Here is a 26,484-nt window from a genome sequence, read left to right as displayed (position 1 = left end):
ATAAAACCCAAAGGTGTCAAATCCCATTTTGATTTGAAGGCCGGCCACTGGCTCACTGCCAGGGAGCTGGGGACAGCAGTGAGGCCATCAGTACATCGTCACACGCTGGACAATCCCAGTTCCGGGCACATGAACCTAAAAGCTTTCTAAGGGTGAGAGAGTTCCAGTCCATCTCTGACATCCTTTGCAGCAAGTTTTGAGTTCTTCGCCTAACTTCCTTGGTTGCAGAACTGTACTTGTAAAAAGAGAGGCCAAGTTTAGAGGGCAGGTGTACGGCGGGGACTTTTGCGTGTACCTCAGAGATGCCTCTGTTGTTCCAAGTCCTCAACTACTTCATCTTTCTTGGTCGTTGTGCCTGAAATTCTACACTCTACAAACAGAAAGAGTAATTCCCTGGCAGTAGCTCTTCAGCCCTCCAGATCACAAAGTGCTAAGATCTCAGAATCTGAAGCCAATCTTGCTGTGTTCAGCCTAAAACGTGAGAAATCGCTTAGCTGTCTCCACAGATAAACTATATTTGGTGCAAGGTAATAAAGCATAAGACTGAATAAATTTAATAATAATAAATTAAATAATAAAATAATAATATAAGTAGTAATAAATATAAATAAATAATAATAAAACACATTTAATAATAAAGTCTCATTGACAATTTGGTCACATTCCAAGGTTTCTCAGCAGGGATCAGTCCACAAGAGAAGGTCCTTGGTAGAAACCGGATATTTTAAAGAGAAGCATTTGGGTTTTAATGTTTGTTGATGACAGAGTAAGAAAAACCAAACTTTTCATTTAGAGAAATGGTAGAATCAATTTACTTGTTGAGTATATGTAAGATACACTCACAGAGTCAGATTCACAAAGCCTCTCTTACCCAGGGCACGGTGGGGTTTCTTTATGCAGGATTTTAAAACTCAGAGAGTTTCCTATAGATTTATTTTATTTTATTTTATTTTTATTGAAGTGTAGTTGATTCACAGTGTTAGTTTCGGGTGTACAGCAAAGTGACTCAGTTATACATATTTTAATAACACAGGGAAATGCTCTGGGCTGAATTGTGTCTCCCTGACCCTAAACTCAATTGTTGAAATCCTAGTTCCTAACAGGTCAGAATGTGACTGCATTTGAAGACAGGACCTTTAAAGAGGTGATTAAGTTAAAATGAGGTCATTAGGGTGGGTCCTAATCCAATGTGACTGGCGTCCTTGTATGAAGTGGAAATTTGGATACACAAAGAGGCCCCACGAATGCACGAGAACAGAACAAAGACCATATGCAGAGGCAGCAAGCCAAGGACAGAAGACTCAGAAGAAACCAACCCTGCTGACACCCTGACCTTGGACTTCCAGCCTCCGGAACTGTGAGAAAATAAATTTCTATTGCTTAAACCACTCACTCTGTGATATTTCGTTATGGCAGCCCTGGCAAACTAATACAGGGAGAAATTCTTATATTGGGGGCTGGGGGAGGTTATGCTTCAGTCGTGAGGAATAAGCTGACCAATTAAAAATCTGACCTTTCCATATAAAAACTGATCCTCCCATCCCTTGTTGCCAGCTTAAATATCATCCATTCCCTCTGCACGGAGGGTACTTAATATGGGAGAATATAGGAAGAAAGCTTTGAAAGCAGCAGTAACACCAGGCTAAATCCCCATGCTATGTGCCACTATCATTCTGGGTATGGACCTCAATATGATTTTTTAAATGTACCGTATGTTTGATGTATTATTAAATGCAAACATTCATATGACAAAAATTCACAAAGGATAGAGAAATTCAGATTCAACTAGTATTTATCAATTGTCCATGTATAGTTCTGTTCCAAGTGTTTCACATACATTAGCTCACCTCACCCTCACAACAACCCTTAGAGGTAGGTATTATTGTTATCCTCAATTTACAGATGAAGCCACTGAAACAGAGAGGTCAAGAGACCTATAAAATGTGGATAACAACAGTACCTACCTCAAAGCGTTGTTGCAATTATGTGTAAAATATTTCAAATGGCGGGAGGGATATAGCTCAGTCGTAGAGCACATGCTTAGCATGCACAAGGTCCTGGGTTCAATCCCCAGGACCTCCATTAAAAAAATAAAATAAAATATTTCAAACAGGTCCTAGGACTTAGTAACATTCCATAAATGTAGATTATATTTTTATCACACTGCCTCCCTAATCAGATAAGGTTGAATTGGGGAGTAAAGAGATAACTTAATGCCATTCAGTTGTTCCATAATCATTTACTCGGCAATTACTATGCATCAGGCATTGTGCTAAACCCTGGATGGCAATGACAATCAAACAGCATCTTGAGATGGTAGGACATCTTGGAAGAAAGGCAGGAAAGAGAAGCCAAGCCTTAGTGGTGATTATCTCCAGGAATTGAAATTGAGGAGGAATGTCTTTCAGGTTTTGATTTTACATACATTGGTCCTCTGATTTTTTTTTTTTAATAAGCAAAAACTGATTTTGTAGTTTAAAAACCAATCAAGGAAGTGAATGCTTGAGATCGTGATCACTCCACCTCAGTCAATGATTCAAGAAAAACATTTTGCAAATCTACCCTGTGAAAGATGAAAAGTACAGGAATTGGCTTCTGCCCCTAAGGGTTTACAATCTGCTTGGGTGGATAAGATGCAAAGAGGACCAAAGTTACCCCAAAAGACAAGGCAGTCAGTGAACATCAGGTGAGCAAGTACGGCAGAAAATTCACCCTCAGGGACAGACGTAAATGGTCTTTGAAAATGTACAGTTTGGGATGGACATTGACACAGCTTTAGTGGAAGCTGATGGATTATAAATACCAGGACTCAACTAAAGCAAAGTGAGGATCTTAGTCAGTAATCCACCCTTGACCACCTGGAAGTTGAAATAAATTCAGTATCCAGAGTGAAATGAGCAGTTGGGGAAATGGGACTCTAACATTCCACTAACTCAGAAGTGTGGAAATGTTGTCTAAAAAGTCCTGAATCTGGCTAAGAACTGAATTTTCATGCAGGTCACAGTCATAATTCGGGGATGAGTCAAAGTATTCCCAGTGCATCCATTCATCAGTAGCTGGTCATGAATTTCTACCAAACTTCTTTTAGTAAAGAGCTTAGACTTGCTGTCCCCACTTTCTGACCCCCTAGCCCCTTTAAATCTACCCTTTACCCCCTCCCTCTTGATCATTATCAATGGCCTCCTGGTCATGTCTGTGTCCCTAATGCCCAGAGAGTGCCTGGCAGGGAGTCTGGAAATGTTGGCTGAGATGAATCCATGACTCAACTCGATGGCTCCTTCTCTTAAGTTCTGTTCCATCTGGCCTCGCTGGGGCATGACACTAATACTGACCTGGCCTAGAAATTCTCCTTCCCATCATATTTCATAGCTTCTGATTCTCTCGACCCCCTCTCCCCAACTCCTCCACCCCCACCTTAGGCTGTTCCTTCACAGACACTCTTCCTGCCCGTCTGTCTCCCTCCTGCTCCCTGCATGTGCCTACAGCTCAGGCCTTCACTCTCCCCCAGCTCCACACTTCATGGAACCCAGGAAATGATGATGATAATAATGTGTTGTAATAATAATAATAATAGTAACAATTGCCTAATGTGTCTTAGGAACGCTACTCTTTATCTTATTTAATTCCACAAACTCCATGATGTAGGTATTATTACTCTACATTATAGATGAGAAAACCAAGGCTCAGAAATAAAATGACCCATGACTAGCAAGTAGCAGAACTGGGATTTGAGCCCAGGTCTTACTGTACTGAAGGTCCAGATGCTTTCAAAACCAACACACAAATGAACACTTGAAATGGAAATTAAAATTCAGAAGGAAATGGACTGTGCTACCTCCTGCCTGCATCACTGGTGCCACACCCTCCTCGTGGAGTTAGTACTGCTTTCTGCTCCCTCTCCACGTGTCCTTGTTGGTGCCTCATCCCCAATTCCAACCCATCTGGTCTAAAGCTACTCATTATCTTTTTAAAAAATCTGTTCCCTCTGCTCTGGAATTTCATCACTGTTGCTTTCACTCTCAGAGTCACAGAAGCTCAAACCCAGGGGTCAGTTGTGGTTTTCCTTCTCCTCTCGATTTATAGCATTTCTTTCATCCCTCACTCCTTCTCTCTCCATTTCTACAGTCCTACTCAAATCCTGGCTCCTGTCACCTGTCACCAGAGGATGTTTATAATCTCCTAACTGGTCTTTCCATCCCTCCCCACCTTCCTCCTGGAACCCATCCTTCGCCACAAGATTAACTTTCCTAAAATGAGGTTTTGCATTTATCAGTCCCAGTTAGAAACCCTTTAGTGTCTCTTTGTCAGAGATAAAGTCCAGACTCTTTAGCCTGTTTTCAAAGCTCTGATCACTTTGGTTCCACCTGGTATCTTCAACTTCATCTCCTGCTTCACACCTGCAGGAATTCTCTGCTTTAACAGAGCTGATCTCCTCAACTGTTTGTCAGACTGGCCTTAACTAGGGTGATTCCAGAACTTATCGTCCAAACCAGAGCCTCCCTGAAAGTGAGAGTGCTATTGAGAACTGAGCCAACAGCCATAAACTGGGATCCTCCTGGATTAACTGGGATTACGGTCCCCATATTCATTCATTCCATTTCTACACACATTATCATCCACTCATGATTTTTTAATTAAAATGTTTTAATTCCTTTCTTTGTTCAGCTGTTAATGCTGAGATCTATATTTAGTTTTATAAGCTTCTCTCTGCTTTTTTGTTTGTTTGTTTGGTTTTCGGCTCATGAAGTTTTTTCCCTGTCCACCCAGACCAGGGGCTAATGGAATGCTTTCAGAGTCCCTACGAGCCTTTGTTTCTCCTCAAAATCTCCTGCTTTAAGTCTGATACCTGGAGTCGTCATCTTTGACAAGTCCCTTCTGATGGATATCTTCAGACTGGGCTGCTGGTTTAGCTTTCAACTTGGCGTTCTCACTGTGACAGTCTCTCTCTGACTTACCAGCTCTCCACCTGGCCTCCAAGCCTGGTCTTAGCCCTCAGACTTTGAGATCATTGCTACCTCTCCATCGTCACCGTCCTGCATGTCTCGCCTTGCTTTGGACACCCATCCAGTTGCTACCCTTCCTTCCTCACCCCGTTCTTCCCCATCCTAGTCATGAGGATGTCCCACTTCTCTGACCTTCTGTAGCATCTATGATCGCCATCATTTGCTTTGCACTCAGCACAGCCCCATCAAGCAGCAAGTGACCTGAAAATGTATTCAGTCTCCCTAACCAAGGCAACTGGCAACAAGGTCCACCACCACTTCACCGTCTCACTCCCAGCCTTTAAGAGGTCAGGCACTTGGTTGAAGAGGGTGAAAATGAGAACATCCAATGGATGAGGCTGGGGTCACACACAGTCTCTCCCATTCTCCCATTCTTCTGCTTGGACCCGTCTCCAAGGAAAGACAGACGTTTGACCAGACGCTGACAGCAGCGGCCGGAGAAATGCCCATCTCTAACAAACACAGCCCACAACAGCTCCCTGGCAACCGTGGCATCTACTCTCATGCTTGTTGCTCTTCAGTAAATGTCAGACCCCAGAAGTTACAGCAAAACCCTTAGACTCAAAGGCTTTCTATTACATATGACCATTAGGCAATTATTTGGCAACACCCAGAGAACTGGGCTCCTCACTGCCCTCCAGTTTCCCAAGGGCCAAAGCAGGCCTCCTGCCCTAGCCATGGCCCCATCTCCTCCCTGTCACTCACACAAGCACCGGGCCCTCCTTGTTCCTTCCCTCACTCTAATTAACAAGGCACGTTCATCCTGGTTCCTGAGGCTCATCCACTGGCCTCTTACTTCCAATGGCCTGATTTCCTTCTGACCCAATGGCACCCAAAGTTTCTACCCATTTAACAATTGGTAAGGGAAAAATATACATGCGAAACAAAACAGAGAGTGCCACCTCATTTTGTTAAACATGAACAAAATGTTCTAAAGTAGATACTTATATGGGGAAAGATCTGGCAGAAAATACAACAAGCTATTAGTAGTGATTTTCTCATCTGTTTATGTCCCTCAATGAAAATAGATTACTTGCATAATAAAAATTAATGAAGCGAAAAAAAAAAAAAGCTGGTATTTCCAGCTTCTTTTTTTGCCAGTGTTAGTTGATGCGGTGCCCTGCCACCTATCACGGAATCACCCTCAACAGAATAAGGGGAAAAAAACAGCTCTAAGGAGTAGGAGACCAGCTCTATTTGTGGACTACTGATGAGGGTGGTTTTCATCTCCATCAGTGTTTTAAAACAAACCAACCAACCCATTTTATCCTCATCAACACCTGCAAAGGACAGGCCACTAACTACCCTTATTTTACCACTTTTTCCTTCCACATCCTTAGCTTAGAAGCAGAATGTAAGTTCTACATGCAAAAAATTAATTATTCACTGTTTGTGGGAAGCAAGGCCTAACAGGTCCCCTGAAAAAAAAAGAAAATGTAGGTTCCAGGTCCTATGTCAGTCAAGTCCTTTTCCTTCCAGATTTTCTGCCTCATAAGTATCCAGCTCAGGTTATTGAACACCTACTATTTGCCAGGCACTGTTTGCTGGTGGAAAGATGAGTGAGGTTGCACAAGTTTTTTGCTTTTTTGAAATGGTGTACTGGGGATTGAACCCAGGACCTAATGCATGCTAAGCATATGCTCTACCACTGAGCTATTACCCTCCCTCTAAGGTTATGCAAGTTTAAAGAGCTTTGTAGACAAACTGGGAGGTACCACATGCATACTGGGGATTTGCTGGCCCGCCCTTCAGGTGCTGAGGAGAACCATTATCCATCACTGAAGAAATCAGATGCCACCCTGCTCCCTCTCACTGGCCCATGCAATGTGGAGTCACCTAAGTGGGATGTCACTCAGCTGACTGCAAGTCGGTGCCCTCAGTTCCAAGCACTGCCCGAGACTTCTGACCTGGGGCCAGCGTTTGAGGCTGCTGTTTGTTTTCTCTGACCATGGTGTCTTACTACCCACAGCTGGGCTCGTATACCTGGTGGTGGTCATGGGAACCTGCCACCGAGCAGCAGATCTGTCCTTAGGAAGGCTGCCTATGTCTCAGCAGCCTCGCCCACCACCGGATGAACTTCACGTACAACACACGAGCTACGCTGACGTCAGGCCATCGCAAACATACCCTCCAAACTGAAAGAAAATCTGCCCAGTCCTTTCCAAGAGAATCAGTATTGGATAATTATCTTTACGTAGACTATCATATTATAATCAGCCTTTTGCTGAGGACCCAGAATGAGAAAATGCTAACCTCAGCCATAAATGAAGTCTTTCAAGTTCAAATTTTGACTGACAGCTAGCCCAGGGAACTTCAAACACTCTGTTGAAACTCAAAGGAGGGCAATTGGATACTTGGGGGCCACCCCCTCCTTCCTTACTAGCTTAACGTGTGCTTCCTCAACAAGCAAGGCTGGACGGAATACTCACCCACACACCTTTTCCCATCCTCGGCCAGGCTGTAGCCGCTGTAGCACTGGCAGACAAAGGAGCCCAGCAGGTTCACGCAGAGCTGCTCACAGCCATGGTCCTCCACCGCACACAGATCCTGGACTGGGGCAAAGCCGGACTGTTAGAATACGGCTCTGAAGGAGGTGACCCTCAACACAGGGCCATCAAAAAGCAACTCTATAGCACTTGTTAAAATAACTTAAAAACACTGAAAGAGTTATAGGATCATAGTGGAAAAAACAAAAGCCGCTTATAATCCCCATACCTGCAGTCCGCCCACCCTGAGGTCACACTGTTAACATGGGAGTGAGTTTCTATGAACAAATAAGAACATACTTTTCAAACACATCAGTATGCTGTACGCCAGAAATTAACACATTGTAAATTGACTATACTTCAATAAAATAAAACCCCATATTTTTCGAAGTTGGAATTATTCATCTCCATTAAATGCACTAAATAATTTTAAATAAACATCAATTTGAATTTACCCCATGTCAATGAAAGTGTTCTGAAAACATCTGGATGGTTCTTGAGGACAGGAAGTTATCAGGAGCAGGCATGTGGGCTGGTCTGCGTCAAGTACCGTTCCTGCTCTCTGAGAACTAAAAGACTTTGTAATCAGAGCCTCTCCGATTTACACCGAGATAACGCGGCACTGTCGCTGACACTTTGCAGATGGGGAAGATGAGAGAGCGCAGTGGAAAAGACCGGCTGCTCCACCAGAAACGCGGCAGGTCGAGAAGAGCCCCAGACTCCCGAGTCTGCATCCATCTCTTTGGACACACTTTTTCCTCATTCCATTTCTCTATCAGGAGGACCTTTGAAAATCCTCTTTTTGCTCTATTTGTTCATCCCAGAAATAAATGAGGAAAATGGGAAGCCAAAGGTGGGTAGGTGGAAGTAACAAAGATTAGTAGGGACAAATGAATGTATGGCTATTAACAGTCCTATTTTGCTCAGATATTTATAAGGTGTCCACAAAATGCAGAGCCCTGATCATTTATTCAAATGCAACGTAAGACTACATTCACAGGAATGCATTTACTGCCGTGGAACTAAGAATGTATCAGAAGACAAAAAGGTTAAAGGCATTTTCAGTCCATCATCAACTCAGTCTCTTCTTTGAAGAAACAAGATGATTTTTCAGCAAAGAGAATGGCTTGGTTTTATGACTAGCTCTTCTGGTTACATTACCATTAAAGCTGGAGAAAATCAGAGAGCATTAAAGGGACTGAATATATTAAATTTTTTTCCCCTCTAGTTAAAAGTTATCACTATGACAGCTGTGGTAAAAACTCAATTTATTAGAAAGCTTGATTAATCCCTGAATCAAATGGCTACACTTCAATGTAATCTCCTAGGTCTTTGGGTTTTATAGTTTATTACGCTTTTAGATAAATATAAAATACCAGATTGATAAAAAGATAAAAGCTGATGTATTCGTCAATTCTATTAGATGCATTACATTAAAGAAAAGCTACATCATAAGATTAAAAAACACTTAAGTCTAAGATTTCACAAATAAGGATTCTGGTTTTAAAATGCTAAAAGAATTATTTGCACTCCCAAATCAACAAAGTAGATGAAAAATTATAGATGCAAATTCCTCTCTTACCAGGATATTTCTATCTTGGCTTTCCAGTTGGAAAATTGGAATTTAGCTTTCTCATGAATCTAGACATAAGAAAATTAGCAATAACCAGAAAAAAAAACTTCAGTTCATGCAAAAATTATAGTGAATAATTAAAGAATGACAAAATTTACTGTTAGTTACAAGCCTAATACAGAGATCTAAGAAAAATCTGAATCATCGGATACTCTTCATTTATTCAATCAATGAAGCACCTACTTTGTCCCAGGCACTGTGGATGCAGTGCTGACCCAAACAGACAAAGGAGCTCCTGCCATCATGCAGCTTGTATTCTAGGAGTTAGTAATGTGATATTCTAGGGAGAGCGTTTCTGATAAAAACCCAGAAGTGGAATTTATCCAAAGAAAACAAAAACACTAATTCAAAAAGATATCTGCACCCCTATGTTCACTGCAGCATTATTTACAATAGCCAAAATATGGAAGCAACCTAAGTGTCTACCGACAGATGACTGGATAAAGAAGATGTGCTACATATAATCAGTGGAATATTACTCAGCCATAAAAAGTGAGCTTTTGCCTTTGTGACATGGATGGACCTTGACGGTGTTATGCTAAGTGAAATAAGTCAGACAGAGAAAGACAAATACCATATGTTCTCACTTACATGTGGAATCTTAAAAAAAAATGAATAAACATAACAAAGCAGAAACAGACTCGTAGATACGGAAAGTGGCTGCCAGAGAGGATGAGGTGGGTATGGATGAAATAGAAGGGGATTAGGAGGTACAAAACTCCAGCTATAAAATAAGTAAGTCCTGGGGATGTACTGCACACATAGGGAAAACAGTCAGTAATACTGTAATAACTCTGTGTGGTAACAGATGGTAACTGGACTTACCGTGGTGATTATTTCATAATGTATAAAAATATTGGATTACTGTGTTGTACACCTCAAACTAGAATAACATGAGATGTCAAGTATAACTTTAAATATATACAAGAGTGTTTCTGATGGAAAGAACAGTGAGAGCAAAGATGCTCCCTCAAGTAGAGCAAACTAGCCCCATCTGAGGACTGGAGAGGCCAGAGCAGCCATCAGATGCACACTAAATAACGAAAATACAAAACAGAACATGATAGAAACCCCTAAGAGAGGTGCTGCCAATACAATGGAAGTTCAGGACGGGGATGGGTCACTGCCAGCCCAGGCTGGATCCAGCGGGAGAACAGAGGAAGGGAAGTGGCCCCTGGGCTGGGGGAGGAGTGACAGTAAATGTGCAGAAATGGAGGAAAGCAGGACAGGCGTGGGAGCTGAATCCCACTCCGGGAATTCCAAGGCAAATAGCCGGAGGGAGCATCAGAAGGACAACTGACACCAGATGGTAGAGGGCCTGAAAGCAGGCTGTGTGGTCTGTGCTCCCTTCAGCAGGCAGTGGGGACCACTCCAGGTAAAAGCCTTAAAAAGGGCGCTGGGCCATGTCACCTGAGCTGTGCTTTGGAAGGATAATGCTGGTTGCATCACAGGTTTTTTATTTTTAGCTCTGGGAAATTTAAAGAATTTCTAGCACAGATAAGTGAACATCACGGCTTTGTTTGGGAACAGTAATAGCTTTCTGAGTTTCACGCCAAAGTAGCTTTGGTTTGCTTGCACACTGATGGGAATATTAACCTCTTGACATGAGGACCTCCAAATGTTCTTTGGAGATTTTGGCTTCATCCACTGGCTATCAGTGCATGTCAGGGTACTCTGGCTAGAAAATGACACCGCAGTACACTGGAATGAACTACCCCCCCCACCCCCGCCGCCGCCAGATCCCAAGCTCATCTCTGCAGGTGAGGGGCGGGAGCTTCTCCACCTGGGTCCCCCATCTTAGCCTCCGCTGCTGCTCTGCCTCCTCTCTGTGTCCAGCAGGAACCCTGCCTAAAAGTGGTTACGAAGGAGTGGTGGGAGTATAAGTAATTTTTTCCTCTTATTTATAATGATGTTTTTGAATTTTCTAACAAGAGCTTTTATTATAAAAAAAATCAGCAAGTTACAAAAGAACTCCTTTGAAAGTAGCATTTTAAAAGCAATGAACCAGGACCTTGATGCAGTAACCTTTTTTTTTTTTTCCCCAAGATGTCCCCCCACGGGGTAGGTAGAGAGGCAAGGAGATGCTTATTCCTTCCAGGACAGAACAGCTATGAATCACTGCAAGGTTCCGTACACCAGAGCATCAGTGCACCACCTCGGCTGCCCATCGGAACCATCTGGGGACCTTCTGATGCTCAGGCCATCCAACTCGCCTTAACAGCAGGAGGTGGGATGCAGGCAGTAGCCTTTGTTAAAGCCGCCAGATGACTCCAGTGTGCATCCAGGTTTGAGTCACCCGACCTGTAGGCTAAAAAGTCCTCACAATCACCGGAGGGGAAGGCGCCCAGAGGCAGGTCTCAGCCTCCCCCTTTATCAACTGGATCTGCCAGGCTCAGAGTCCTCTTTCAAACAAATCTCATCATTTCTGCTGTCCCTGGTCCCCTCTCCAAGTGGCTGAAAGACCCCGGACACAACGTGAGGGTGTGAAGTGTGGTAGGAACAGGGGGATCACGGCTCACGTTCCAGAAGGGCGCTCCCACAAACAGCAGGCCTGCCAGCTGGCCGCAGGCCTCTCATACTGCTTTTAGAGCATCTCTGGGGATTTATGGCCCCTAGTGATCTGTACCGTCCCAAAGGAAACCATTGAGGGATTAATTTAATCAAACAAAGACAAAGGAATAAATATGGACTAGGTTCTGACAAAACAATTTTGCTGTTTTTCTGGCAGTGGTCACTTCCATTGGAAACAAATACAGATGTTTTTGGATGATCCCTTAACTCCTAAGAAAAACAGCACTTCTTTTTCTCACAGCTTGGAAGGATTGCACTGAAGGGTGATAAAACTGTGGGGGATGGGAGAAGCACTGGGTTCAGAATTCCCATTACCCTTCCAAGCTTTCTCTACCTTGTGACCCCCACTCATGGCTACTGACTTCAGTCCAATGTCACCTCCTCCAGGAAGCCTTCTCCAGGTTGGCTGGACTTAAGAGTCTCCTTCCCCTGGGCTCCTCTAGCACTATACCCATGGCTCCACTAGAGCACTTACACACTGATTAAAAGGACCTGATCACAGGTCTGTCTGCCCCACTGGAATGTGAGCTGGTCTGACTCAGTTTTGATTCCCCAGCGTCCTAGGGCATGGAGTTGGTGCCCCATAATGTTCATCTGAATGAACAGTGACAAAGACCCATACCCCCTGCCTCCCAACAGGGATGTTCCTAGAATCCTAAAACTATCTCCATCAGCAATGGGGTCCTGGGAAGATGAGTGAGATGTGAACAAAACTCCTCCCGAGTCTCTGTACCTCTCCTCGTCCCCAGCAAGAGATACTCCTATACCAGAAGAGTACAGTGACATCAGGCAGCCAGCCCTCAGCTGCGGATAACAGAATTGTCAGGACAGCTAAGGAACTGGCTGCCTTGCTGTCTGCGGCACTGCTGGTACCCAGCATGGCGCCTGGCAGGTGCTCAGCAAGTACTCGTGAATGGACGAATGGATCCAATCCCTGAAATACAGGGCTGTCAGGGGTTGCTCTCTCATCAGTCTCACCCAGGCTACAAGCTCTGAGAGGGACAGGATAAGTGTTCCTCAGGGTGCCTGTGTGATACCACGCACTTCACACAGCAGGTGCTGAGTGACATCTGTTGATTTGACCAGACAGTCGCCAGGCTGGAGTGCTCAGGGCGGGGGCGGCGGGGCTGGGTAGGTGGGGGAGTACTCTTATCTGATCACTCCCTGTTAGAGGTCATAGTTTCCCTTTCCACAGTTAGAATTTAACACTTAATTTCCAACTGATAACCTAACATCTCCTCCCCCTGTGATGGGAGGGCAGTGCTTGTTCTGTTTAGCCCTCTAGCTTAAATATCTAGCATGGTGTCTGGCATCTGATCAATTTTTTAAAATATATTTAAATGACTGAATTCATTCATTCATTCACTCATCAAACTGTTCAAAGTGCTGGGAAAACGACAGAGAAAAAAATAGATCCAAAAAATTCAATCGATCCCTGTCCCCATGGAGCTGATACTCATGTGGGGAGCCGGCTCCTACTGACTCACACGACAGACCGTGCTCAACTCTTCCCAGCTCTGCGTTCAGCAAGGCCAAGTGGGTCACCTGGAATCAGTCACGGTGGTAGTATTGACACCACGGGAACTGGTGAACATCACAAACCGGAGCTTTTCTCCCTGGAGAGCTGGTTGTCGAACATTCACCAGCACACCACGGATAGGGGCCAGACATAAATAACAAACAGGTGACACTATATATTATGTTAGAGCTTCTAAGTGCTGGGGAACAAAACTAAGTAGGAAAGGGGAGCTGGGAGTGTGGAGGGAAGGGAGCTTCTATTTTAATTAGTGCGGTCAGAAGCTGGTTTCACAAAGAAGATTATTTTACACAAGGACCTGAGGGAGGTAATATGAAAAAGTAGGGATCAAGGGAATTGAGCCCTGGAGGAGATTAAGGGCAGTTATGTTTCTTCAGGGAGAGTATAAGGGACGCAATCGGATAGAATGAAAAGAATCCTGCCTTTGGAGCCAGACCTGGCTTCAGTGAGGTGACTTATGTGACTTCACATAAGTGATTTCTATGAGATTGAATTTTCATAGAGGTTAAGCAATTAAGTGGAGAAAACATCTTATCGCAAAGTTAAATGAGATAATATAGATGATAAAGCACCTGACAGATGGTAGGTAGGTACTCACAGATATTAGCCTCCTTCTTTCCCAGACTGGGGTAAAGAAACGTCTTGGTGGTGCAGGTCTAGTTAAATATGGAGGAGAGGTGGACCCCAACCAAATTTTGCCTAAGTCACAATTCTAATATAATACCACTTTATTGGGTGCCTCCGAAACCCCCCACATATGACCACTAGATTCAGCTTTCTTTCAACGACGTCAAGGTATCTGTGACTAAGTTTTGGTTTGTGAGTTCTATGCTGAATTGATCCAACACAATAAACCAGGCAATTTTGAATTTTATAACAAAAGAGCTCAACAAACTCAAACAGTGCCCTGCCAGAGGGCAGATGTTAGCACACAGCTGACAGCAAAATCTGCTTGCTCCTCTCATTTCCTGGAGAATTTGGGGAGGGATGTTAATTACAGCTGCTCAGTCTTCCCAAGTGAAATAAATCAGCAAGGATTTGATAACTAAGAGCCCCAGGGCTGTGCACAAATAAATCCCTCCCCAGCATATCCCCTGAGGCTCAGAGGCACCCGAGATTTAAGTGCCTTCCGTCATGTGTGATCCTGAAGCCCTGGCCCAGCGCCTCGGCCCAGAGAACTTGGAAAACTTTCATCTGGTTACATTGGACGAGGAGCACGGGACAAAGACTGCGGCTGCTGTGGCTGACATCATCCTGGGCAAAATCAGAGGGTTTTTACTGACTTTTCAAAAGTTTAGACCAGCCACACTGCACACTGTTGACACCAGTGACGGTTTAATCTCTCCTTTGGAGTAAAAGCAAAATGAACACCTTTAATGACACGCTCTATTTTTTTTACGGCCCCTGTTGTTATTTAGCCCGAGAGGTAGAAATCAGAAATTACCTATCACAGCGAGAGAGAAGAGAAATGTATTATTAGAGCTGTTATTTCACTCAACTGGGAAATAACGGGAGTTTTGCCTGCTTCAACTGAAAAGCACGCTTGGAGTTAGGACAAAAGCAGGCAAAACCCAGCAAAACCCAAGCCTGCATTTTGGGGACCATCCCCCGCTTTTACCATCATGTCTGAAAGCCCTCATCTTATTTTGACAGCTGCAGTTTGGATTTAAAGACTTTCAACAGTAAATGTGAGTCATCAGCCTTGTGCTTTTACACTGGAAGAAACAAAACCAACCCAAAGTCACCCAGAAAAACAAACCTGTCCTTCCAGGCAAACTCCAGCTGACCTTGCATCCTCCTCTCCCCCAAGAGTTTCATTCTTTTTCAACCAAGTCTCCCAATCACTAGCAAGATTTTGGTTTTCCTTCAAGAAGAGAAAAAAACGGGAGGGGGGATCTCCCATATAAAGCCTGAAAACATAAGTAAATCTGACCGAATGAGGTTGATCAAAATAATAAATAAACGAATAATGCCGTTGTCTTGCAGAGGGCTTGGCAATTTCCAAACGGGCGGTCACACCATCATGTTTTTAATACGAACTCCCTGCGGAGGGGAATCTCCCAGGGAGAGATCTAGTTTAAAACAGCTAGGTCAGTGGTTTTCAAACTTGAGCTTAGATCATAATCCGCTGGAGGGCTTGTTAAAGCAGACGCTCCCAGGCCGCACCCCTCCAGTCCCTGGTTCAGTAGGTCTGGGGTAGAGCCTGGGAGTTTGCCTTCCGAACGAGTTTCCCCGCAAAGCGGAGGCAGCTGTCTGGGGACCACACTTTGAGAACCACTGTCTAGGTGCTGGTGAAAATACGAAACCAGAGAAGACGCTGTATGAGGTTCACACTCACTTCCCCTAGATAAGTAACAATTCCTTCCCAACTGGCAGTCTCCACTCACGTTTGGTCAGCCCGAGTCTCCCATGGGGCGCTACTCACCCTTGATTCCTGTATTGTTATTATTTTTTAACCCTATGCCTTGGCACAGCCAGAGGGTGAGCAAACCTCAAGTAATGATCTTGGAGTTCCCAGGCCCAGGAGCTGGGGTTAAGAGGAGGCTCCAGAGCCGAATTCCCGCGGCTTCTGCTCAGCAGCACCGCGGGCCAGGGCCCTCGACCGCGCCGCTGAAGGCCGCCCGCTCGTGTGCGCGTGCGCAGTCTGCTCGCGCTTGCGCGCTTGCTCTGCCGGCTAACTGGGGGCCGCCCGAGGCTCGGACCTTGACCTCCCCTCTCTACACTGTCTTTCTCCCTCCAAGATTCCATCCATATCAGGGCCAGTTAGCACACCACCCAGCACATCCAGCCAGGCGTCTTCCTTGAACTCTAACCCTCACTTCCAGCTGCACCCAACCACTTGTGTGGGCTCTTGCCCGAACTCACTGCTTTTCCCTCAAAACCAAGTTTCCTCTCTGAAGTTATTTATCAGTTTCAATTCTACTAACACCTCTTTATCCACCATTCCCCATCTGAGGTCATAAACTCCTCTCTGGGATTAGTGCTGTGATCTAATTAATTCCATGGACGCCAGAAACACATGCACTGAATTGATTTAAACTGATTGCATCTTCCATATTCTGCTCAGTATGTGCTGAGCACAAGGGAAGCCAAGATCTGAGTGTGTTTCCTGGGTCTCAAACTTACAAGAGAAACACTCCCTTTTCTCCTACACTCCTTAAGACTGCCTGGCCCATAGAGGGGAAAAAATAAGAACTGAATGAATAAATGAAAGAATGAATGAATGGCATTTCTGCCTTGATGCTCCACCTAATTCTACTCCTATGTATCTATCACTGCCAGACTCAATCCACTAAAATGTGGTTTTCCCCTCGACACCCTGTGTTCAGCATCCCTACCCACCAAAGACCATAGATGGAAGTCATCTTGAGAATCACATCACTTCATAATTTGTTCCAGCTTACATTCCTTTCTTCATCCCCTGCTAATGCCCTCAACAAACTATTTGATACAGGAAGTCTGTTCTAGTTAGCATTCCCCAAAGACACAAGCCCTGCATTCTCTTCTCTTCTTTGACTTGCTAGAAAAACCCTCTCCTCTCCAACACCTTCAACTGATTGTTCCATGACTCATTCGCCAATCTCTTCTCTTGCAGCCTTCTGACTCAGCACCACTTACCTTCCAAAACCATCTTGTTCTGATACATACATATATATCATTGAGTAATACTTGACATATAATAAACTATACATGTTACAGTATAGAATATGATAAATTTGACATATCAGCATATCATCACCATAATCAAGATGATAACATATCCATCACCTCCAAACCCCCAAAGGTTCCCTAGTGTCCCTTGGTAATCCCTCCTCTGCCTCCTCCACTCCCCCAGCCCTAGGCAACCACTAATCTGCTGATCACTGTCACATAGATTAGTTACCACTTTCTAAAATTATATATAAATGGAATCCTACAGTACATACTCTTTTTTTTATCTCGTTTCTTTCATTCCATGTGGTTATTTTGAGACTTGTCCAGCTTCCTGCATGTGTCAATAGTTCATTCTGTGCATTGCCTAGTAGTATGACATTGTATGCATATCTCACAATTTGTTATCCAGTCACCTGCTGATGTGAATTTGTTTGTAGCTTTGTTTGAATTTGTTTCCAGATTTGGGTTATTATAAGTGAAGCTGCTATAAACATTTGTGTTCAAATCTTTGGACATAAATTTTAATTTCTTTTGGGTAAGTACCTAAAAGTGGAATGGCTGGGTATTACGGTAGGTACACATTTAACCTTGTAAGAAGCTGCTAAACTGTTTTCCAAAGTGGTTGAACCATTTTCCATTCCCGCCAGGCAAAACAATAATTCTGTTGCCAGCTTTGCCAATAATTGGCATGTTTTATATTTTAAAATGTATCCAATCTGGTGGAAGTATAATAGTATCTTATTGTGGCTTTAATTTGTATTTCCTTAGTGATTAATTCAACTCATTGCATTGAATCTATAGATTGCTTTGGGTAATATGATCATATTAACAATATTAATTCTTCCAATCCAAGAACCCAGTATATCTTTCCATGTGTTTGTGTCATCTTCAATTTCTTTCATCAGCGTCTTATAGTTTTGTGAGTATAGGTCTTTTACCTCCTTAGGTAGGTTTATTCCTAGGTATATTTCATATTTTTTTGATGCAATGGTAAATGGGATTGTTCCTAAATTTCTCTTTCTGATAGTTCATTGTTAGTGTATAGAAATGTAACAGATTCTTGTATATTAATTTTGTATCCTGCAGCTTTACTGAATTCATTGATAAGCTCTAGTAGTTTTCTGATGGCACCTTTAGGGTTTTCTATGTGTAGTATAATGTCATACATTGATTGATTTTTGACTGTTAAGCCAAACCAACCTTGCATTCTTATGATAAACCCCATTTGGTCCTGATTATATATAATATATATATAAATTCTATTTGCTAAGATTTTAAGAATTTTTGTATCTACATTCATGAGTAATGTTGGCTGTAGTTTTCTTTTCCTAATAATGCGACTTTTTTTTTTTCTGGATTATGCCCCTTGATTAAACTCTAATATAAAAGCTACTAAATCACCTAGTTGCTTGGGAAAATAATGTCAGGAACATATCTGAAGAATGAAAGCTGTAAAATGCATTTGGTATAGTTCCTGAGAGAGAAAAAATGACAAAGCTGGACAAGAAAGTTTCCATTGTCTTGCCAAGTGAAGTTTTCTAAAATGTTGCATTTTCATTATTCTTCCAGATAGACTAAATATTCTAGAAGGGAGTCAAAGAAAGGGGAAAATTCTTTATTTAAAAAAATAAAGAAAGAAGAGAAAACAAGATAAAGTTCTTTCTTCTGAGTGGGAAAAGAGTTCAAGGGGAAGGGGATAGAATGTGAAGGCACTTTATGTGGATTTTCCCCTTGTTTTTGTAAATGGGGCCCGGGAAGAACATAAACTTCTGTTGAGCCCTAGGGGCTTTGCACTATGATAACACTTTCGCATGTATCTCATGGTGGTATTGGCTGGGAAGACTTTTTTGGAGGACAGAAGAATCCACAACGTTGCCTCCAGGACATTCCAAACTGTCCATATGGGCAAAACTTTGAAGGTAAGATTATTTAATGTGCTTGACCTAGTCTTTAAATGAAAGGGTACCTTTTGAGACACTGACTAACTGGTGTCCAGAAGGCTATCTAGACAGTGAAGAGACCCAAATCCAAAGATCTAAAGATGTGTTCATGCCTCCCCTGAAAAAGAGAAAATGAATAGGAGGGAGGGTTACACTTTTCAATAATCAAAGGGCGTTCTGTATTTATTTGGGAAAGGAAACAAAGTTTTTAGTATATGGCTTCAGATAGCAAAAATGGGATCAAAGGTGGGAATTACAGAGAGTAGGATTTCAGCTCAACCACTGAGCCACACTCTAGGGAGGGATACAGGTGCTTTGTAACGACCCAGGGTCCCAGATGGGCGATGATGGTTGGACATGCACCGTCACTCTGGGACACCAGGAAGAAATAGAATTCTTGGGTTAAGTGGAGAGGGAGCTAAAACTGATAGCCAAGGTCCATTTCCACCCAAAGAACCTATAAATCAGCTGTGTCTGCCTCCTCTCTCCGCAAAGGTAGGGTATGAATAGAAAATGGTGGGGACAGTGTCTGTGTGTGTATGTGTGTTTGAGGGCCATCCCCTAAGAGTCCCTCTCACAGTCATTCTGTACAATGGCAGTATCACAGCAGTTGGGAGTGACTTGGGGAATGAAAATCAATCATTTGAAGGTTGGTCTTGGCGAACTAGTTCTAAGTCTCCCCTGGACTCAGTGAGCCTTTGAACTTGCCTATCCCCCGGGCTTGGAGGAGTTTCTCTGGCGGCAGGGTTGCCTGGCACCTGATGGATCACGGACAGTGTGGAATGGTGTATAAGAGCTAGGACTCTGGAGTCATGCATAACAGGATTTGGATTCTGGTTAGGTCTCATTACTAGCCATATGACCTTGAGTAAATTGTCTAATCTTTTTCTGGTTCCTTATTTTCCTTACCTGTAAACTGAGAATGCTAAACCTGCTTTAAGAGCTCATTGTCCGAATTAAATGAGATGACAAATATAGAGCACTCATGAGAGCTGCCGGCACATGGTAAACACTCAATAAGTGGCTATAGTCAGGCCTGACCTTGTGGGAAGTACACACTGAGCGGGGCAGGGGCTGCAATCACTTTGGGCTGCAATCAACTTGGTTGTTTACTTGCTTTACTCCCAGGCAGGAATGTGGGCTCCAAGAGAGCCAGAGCATTGCTGTTTTAGTCACAATCTGATTTCCAGGAATTTGGGGGGGGGGCGCTGGTAATTAGGTTTATTTATCTTATTTTTAGAGGAGGTACTGGGGATTGGAGCCAGGCCCTTGTGCATGCTAAGAACATACTTTATCACTTGAGCTATACCCTCCCCACCCCCACTCCAACTCCAATTTCCAGGAATTTGCATGGGACCTGGCACATCTTAAAGGCTCAAAACTGGAAATAGCTGTGTCTCTTTGCTCTCCAGGCCCCCCGAGTCTCTGCACGTGTTGGCAGGGACAGGTCCCTGCAAGCAGCTCAGAAACAGAGGTCAGGGTAGGGCCCAACCTTCCCTTGGCACAACTTTTAACGTGTCCACCGGACCAAAATCATGGACTTATCTATGAGATAACAAGGCCTTATCGATGAGACAGGCATTACTTTGTTATCACCCTTCCCATTTTAATGGTGAGGAAGTTGAGTCAAGGAGTTGAAATAACCAGCTCAGCGGGAGACTGACACAGTTGGAATGTCAAGTCTGCAGACCCTGCAAGCCCCGATCTTTCCACAAGGCCACTGGTGAACAATATCAAGTATGCAAGCAGAAGGGTTATTATTATTATCTTTTCCTGGGAGAGAGAGAACTGCTTTTTATGACTGGGTGTAGTAAGCTAAGTCTGGTGCTGACAATAAAGGTAGTTTAATGGCTTCCAGGTGATTGGAGGGCAGGGTAGTTGGGAAGGCAGAGCCCTGGTCCAGCTCCTGCCTGGCTCCCTCACCTCGCAGCCCCACCCTCCAGCCCCCTCGCCTTCTGACAGTGAATGTCAAAGTGTCTCAAAGTGTGGCAGCAACCTAAGTCAGAAGTTCACGGCAGATGCAGACTCCAAGGTCCTACCCCAGACCTGTTGACTCTGAATCTCCAGGGGCGGGTGAGGCCAGGGGTCAGCTTATCCCTGGGTTCAGGCCCCTCCCTAACCTGAGCCTCCTTGCCCTTTCACCCAATCAGTCTGTCTGAAGCCCAATTTCTTTTTTTTTTTTTTTAAGCTTTTTTTTGGGTGAGGGTGGTAATTAGGATTATTAATTTGCTTAAAAAAATTTTTTTAATGGAGGTACTGGGGATTGAACCCAAGACCTCGTGCATGTTAAGCACACACTCTACCACTGAGCTACACCCTCCCCTCTTCGGGCAATTTCTGCACCACACTTTTTGCACCCACAGCCCTAGAACAGGAGGACCCAAGGCCAGACCAACACCTGGGAGAGCTTGGAGCCTCAGGACTTGAGGTGGGACCAGGCAGGGGTTGGCAAACCCAGTGCGTGGGGGAAGGCCCAGCTCATGACATCAGTGGGAGAACTTATTTTTTATTCGTTAGTCTCAAAATTCCTCTGGCTTGACAAAGCCAGCCCATGGTAAATGGAAAATGGACATCGGCAGATGCCTGGATCCCAGTGGGTCACTAGGGCAGGAGACAAGGAGAGGAATTTCTTGTGCTCTGGAGAAGGGAAGGGCAGGATGGGGGTTAGCAGGGTGGAGGGAGGCTGAGCGCTCTGCTGAGAAGCCCTGGGGAGGGAGGTGCCTGGAGAGGATGGGGCACATCTGAGAAGAGGTTGAGGTTGTTTGCTGAGCAGTGTGTGAGGTGACCTGGCCTGGGCTCCCCCAGTCATCCTGTAAATTCTTTTAAACCCATGAGCATATGGTATGAGTGATTTTTGTTGTGGAAACTGAAGAAGGGTCAGGGTTCAAGAAGAAAAGCAGGGTGATTCAGTCTACACTCAACAAACCACCTGGGACCCTAGGGTCTGAGAGCCCCAGGCCCCCAGGGTTCATCGAGCCTGCGGGCTTTGGGCTTCTACAGTTCAGAGGACTGGAGGAGTTGAGCAGATGTTCCCTGATCTTGAAGGGCAGGGAGGCCCCTAGCCAACCACTCAAACCAATGAAAAGTGAGAAGACAAAAGGAAAATGTGGCTTGGCTCTATAAATGTGATTCTAATGACTGCCATTTGTGCAAACTGCTTTCCATTAATGCTTAATTGCTTACCATGTGGTATAATAGCAATTACGTATTTGCATGACCTACATGTCAGATTAGCTTAGTTTTATTTGCCTCTATGTGGGTTGGTCTGCCTCATGTCTTGAGGAAGCCGGGTTGTCTCTGGGATAATACAGTGGCTTTATTTATAACTTGAAAAAAAAAAAAAAAAAAGATTAGGCACAACACTCAGCATATGGGTAATTCTCTCCTCGAGGAGGCGGATTACCTCATGCACCTCAAATGTCAGTATATTGTCTCGTTTTGGGGTTTGGCCAAAAAAAGAGACTGTGAGTTCTATTAACACTTTCTATCTGTTTGCCCTTATTTTATTTAGGAGACATATATATTGTCCCTTAGCAAAGCAAACAGATCCCTGCACACCTCTAAAACAACTTGAACAATCGTTCCCAGCTGATGTGAACAGCTCATCCTAAATCCATGCTTCAGGGAAAAGAATAAAAGAAATAATTCCTCAGGGCACAGTTAACAGAGACTGTGGATAAAAAGGCTCTTCAGCGGTTCCCCCTAAAGAGCAGCTTGGAAATGAAGGACAGCAGCTCCTGAATTCAAGGAAGCGATTTCTGAGAAGGGGCCTCCAACGATCTTCCAAACTCCTCCTGACAGCCTACTATGCACCCGGCTCCAGCCTCAGCGCTGCGAAGGCAGAGTGTGGGGTGGGGTCAACACAAAGCATACGAGTTACAAAACCTCCTTTCTGTCCTTTCCACTTGGTTGGGTGAGGGGCCACAGACGAATTAAACAGGCCCAGATAAAAGAAGAGAGAGTGGGAGCACAGAGGAGGACAGTACAGATACATCAGCAAAGCAATCTTACTTCTGCACGTCGTCTGATCCGCGTTGAGGATGTAGCCTTGTTTGCACCTGCAGACGTATGAGCCAGGAGTATTGATGCAGAAGTGGGCACAGTTATGCTCCAGGATGCTGCACATGTGGACCGCTGGAAGGGAAGACATAGCAAGTTCAGGCGGTGATGATGCCTTCTCTGACTCCACCCACCCGCAGACATTCATCCAGAACCCACACGAAGGAACGAGCAGGACCCAAAGAGAAACAAGCTGCAGTCACTGCCCTCAAGGTTGTTTCCAGCCTCTGATCGGACAAGACAGCTTTACATAAACGCCATCAGCAATATATACATAAAGGGCTATGGAGGGTCAAAGGGAAATGACATTAGGCCGAGCCATATAAAATTGCTGATATCCAGCTAAAAACAGGTCAAAAGTGACCTACAGACCCCAGAAATTCCACAGTTCAATTACTAATATCCAATTAGTGGACAGAGGGATCAGAAAGTTTGCAGATACAAGAGAGGGCTTTGTCTAATGTGTGAACTTTTGCTAGGCAGCAATGGATTTAGAGGAAAAGCTATTTTAATGAGGATGAGGTAAAGAATCAACAGTTTCTCCGGATCATAAATCCCAAGAGTAATGAAATTCTTTATATGCAAAAGTGCCATAAAAATTTTTGGAGTAAAAAATGCATTCATATGTTCCACGTTTCCATAACCTTTATGTTGCAATTTGAAATATCTCTGCATTTCGTTTCTGAAGTACTTTAGCTTTCAGATACATGGATTCTTGCATAAGTCTATCTGGAGCTCATGAAAATCCTTATTGTATTTTACATCTTTATTTATGACTTTACTCAGTATAATTCAACTGGAACATATTTAAAATTAACAAGCATGAGTATAAACAGAGTACAAGTTATGCAAGTGTTCTCATAAACAAAAAGGATGTCCATATGTAGGATCAGATTTTTATGAAACTAAAACAAAAGAGGCTTTCAAAAGCTAAGAACAATCCCATTAACCCAGCGCTGAGGAAAACTCAGCTACTGATTAAATCAATGGTGTATCTTAAGCATATGTATCTCTTTACTTCTAAGTAAGAAATATGGTGAGCAATAAGTGAAAGTAAAACTTTTTAATTTCATAACAGTATAGAATGATTCTTCTGAGTTTATCATTGCCTGTGTTTTAGCTCCTGTTAAGGTGCAAATAACATCAGGAAAGTTAATAGATTAAATCCAATCATTTTTACTTCAGTAAAAGAATTATGTTTCTGTGATCATGGGCAATTTTCTTAACTTCTTTATATTACATGGGGGCAAAAATAGGGCCTTGTAAGGGTTAAAATAATTAAGATGATAAAGTGCTCAGCACATTGCCCAGGGGAATGCCTGATACATGTTAACCATACGTAGAAAAAGGGAAGCCTGGTGGACTATTGTTTTATTTTATGTACCTGGTTTCATCCTACAGTCATCAATCTTCAACTTGACTTTTCACTCAACATTAATCACAGATTCTATCTCTGTTGATATCTACTATCTTTCATGGAATCTAAGATGCACCCAATCTCAGGGGTGTGAAATGTAGGACACATACAGTTGGTCCTCATTATTCACAGGTTCCATACTTGCAAATTTGCCTACCCTTGCAAAATCAATACTCATGGTGCTTTCATTATCATTTTTGGACACCCTCACACTTTTTGCATTCTCGTGCTTTTTGTTGGTGATTCCTGCTTAAAATGGACCCAAGCATAGTGTTGAAGTGCTGGTGTCGGCTGAAGTGAAGTGTGTCTGGTGTTCTAAGAGCAAGCAGACGGTGGCGTGCCTCATGGAGAAAATGTGTGTTTCGGTAAATTTCATTCAGGCACGAGTGATACTGCTGTTGGCTGTGAGTTCAATGTTGATAAAATCAACAACATATATTAAATAAAGTGTCTTTAAACAGAAACACACATAAAGCAAGATTATGTATTGATCAGTTGACAATGTTGGACCAGAGGCTCACAGGAACCTAATTCCGTATTTCCCTTAGGAGCAATGGTTCAGTACTTGCTAATTAAGTGTCACCATGACGTATAGAATATAATTACCAGGAATAATGAAAATCAACTGTACATCTTAGATTTGATCAAATACATTAGATCTGGTTTATTCCTTTTCATTGCTTTATCCATTGGTCAACGGACCATTCCTTGTTTTATTTAGCCATCTCCCCACCAGGCCACATTTGAGCAGTCCCCACATTTTCCCAATGCCATGATGAACATTCTCAAACACATTTCCTTGAGCATATGTGCAACTGTTTCTCTAGGACGGGGTCCTACTTTATTTTATGTATTTATTTATTTTTTGAACAGGGTCCTACTTTAAATAGATATGACGTTGGTGTGGTGAGTAGAGCTTAGTGGTAGAGCGCATGCTTAGCATGCACAGGGTCCTGGGTTCAATCCCCAGTACCACCATTAAATAAATAAATAGATCTAATTACCCCCCAAAAAAGAATTTAATGAAAAAAGAGAAATAAATAAAATAAAATAAAATACTAAATATATATGACCTAATTGCCTTGCAAGATCGCTCACACCAGCAATGAAGGAGAGTAATGATTCCCAGCCCCCTCAGAACTTTAGTGCTCAGGACTATCAAACTTTAAGTTTTTGACAGTATTAAGAGGGAAAAATCATTATCCTGTTTTTAATCTGCATTTGCTCTGCACTCTGGAAGGCCTTCTTCTTTTCCTAGGCTGCTGGAGTCAAATTTCCCACGGGCACAGAGGTGTTCCTGGGCAGCTCCCAGCGTGTCACTGTTTTCCTCCATAATCAAGGAAGCCTAAAGTCTAGGCAACCAGCGACGCAGCCATTATCTACTGGTACGAGGCCCGGGTGATGAGCCTGGTGCCCGTCTTCTCACTGGGACCCCGACAGATAACTATTTAGATAGGCGATGTGCGGCAGAGAAGTTATCTGCTGGGCAGCAGACAGCACAGAGGTGAAGAGGAAGGCTTCTGGAAACAGACTAAAGCTGAGCTTCCCCATGACCTGGCATGAATCACTTAATTTCTCCGAACTCCTTCTTCACCTGTCAAATGGAGACATTTAAAGAACTACTGCATAGGGTTTTGGAGTGACAGCTCGTTACTAAGGCTTGTTTTGGCCATGTACCATGAAAGAAATTAGAACCAGGTGACTATACCATGCACTACAAAAGAAACTGGGACCAGGAACTTGGTATGATGGCGACAGCACTGGATCAGAGGCCAGGAGACGGGGAGGGTATAGCTCAGAGGTAGACTGTGTGCTTAGCATGCACAAGGTCCTGGGTTCAATCCCCAGTACCGCCACTAAAAAAAAAAAAAAAAGCAGCAGCAGCAGCCAGGAGACCTGTGTTTCAGTCCGCCTCTGCCTTGAACAAGTGAGGCAAGTTCAGGTGAGTTGAGTAGCTCTTTGGCTTGTTTCTCTACCTGTAGAATAAAGGTATGAATGGTGTCTAGGGACCTTCAGTACAGACTTATTATGTTGTCAGTGTAGCACCCTTTTTTCTAGAAACTGCCCTTCCTTCTCACTTAAAAAGCATGATGACTGGAGGGCTGCTGTGTTGGTGTGAGGCAGCTCCCCCCCTGCCTGCTGTTGGATACACAAGGTTTGACAGTCAGAGTCTTTTCTTGGCAT

The 26,484-nt window shown here is 43.6% G+C and overlaps 1 protein-coding gene and 1 non-coding gene across 3 annotated transcripts in view; both read right to left on the bottom strand.

Moving 5' to 3' along the window:
* Positions 1–26,484, bottom strand: part of MATN2 (matrilin 2) — a 119,653-nt gene that overhangs the window by 44,587 nt on the left and 48,582 nt on the right. For both annotated transcript variants that reach the window (XM_074353221.1, XM_074353220.1), the window contains exons 4-5: positions 22,836–22,958; positions 7,433–7,555 (exon numbers count right to left, since the gene is read on the bottom strand). In XM_074353221.1, the coding sequence (XP_074209322.1) occupies positions 7,433–7,555; positions 22,836–22,958 (246 nt within the window). The remainder of the gene's footprint in view (positions 1–7,432; positions 7,556–22,835; positions 22,959–26,484) is intronic.
* TRNAV-AAC (transfer RNA valine (anticodon AAC)) lies at positions 21,073–21,145 on the bottom strand. The gene has a single exon. It is a non-coding gene; the product is annotated as a tRNA-Val (tRNA).

The sequence above is a fragment of the Camelus bactrianus genome, chromosome 25 (genome assembly GCF_048773025.1).
Source record: "Camelus bactrianus isolate YW-2024 breed Bactrian camel chromosome 25, ASM4877302v1, whole genome shotgun sequence".
Taxonomy (NCBI): Eukaryota; Metazoa; Chordata; class Mammalia; order Artiodactyla; family Camelidae; genus Camelus; species Camelus bactrianus.
Note: the sequence above shows the minus strand (reverse complement) of the source record. Positions and strands in the feature narration are given on the sequence as shown.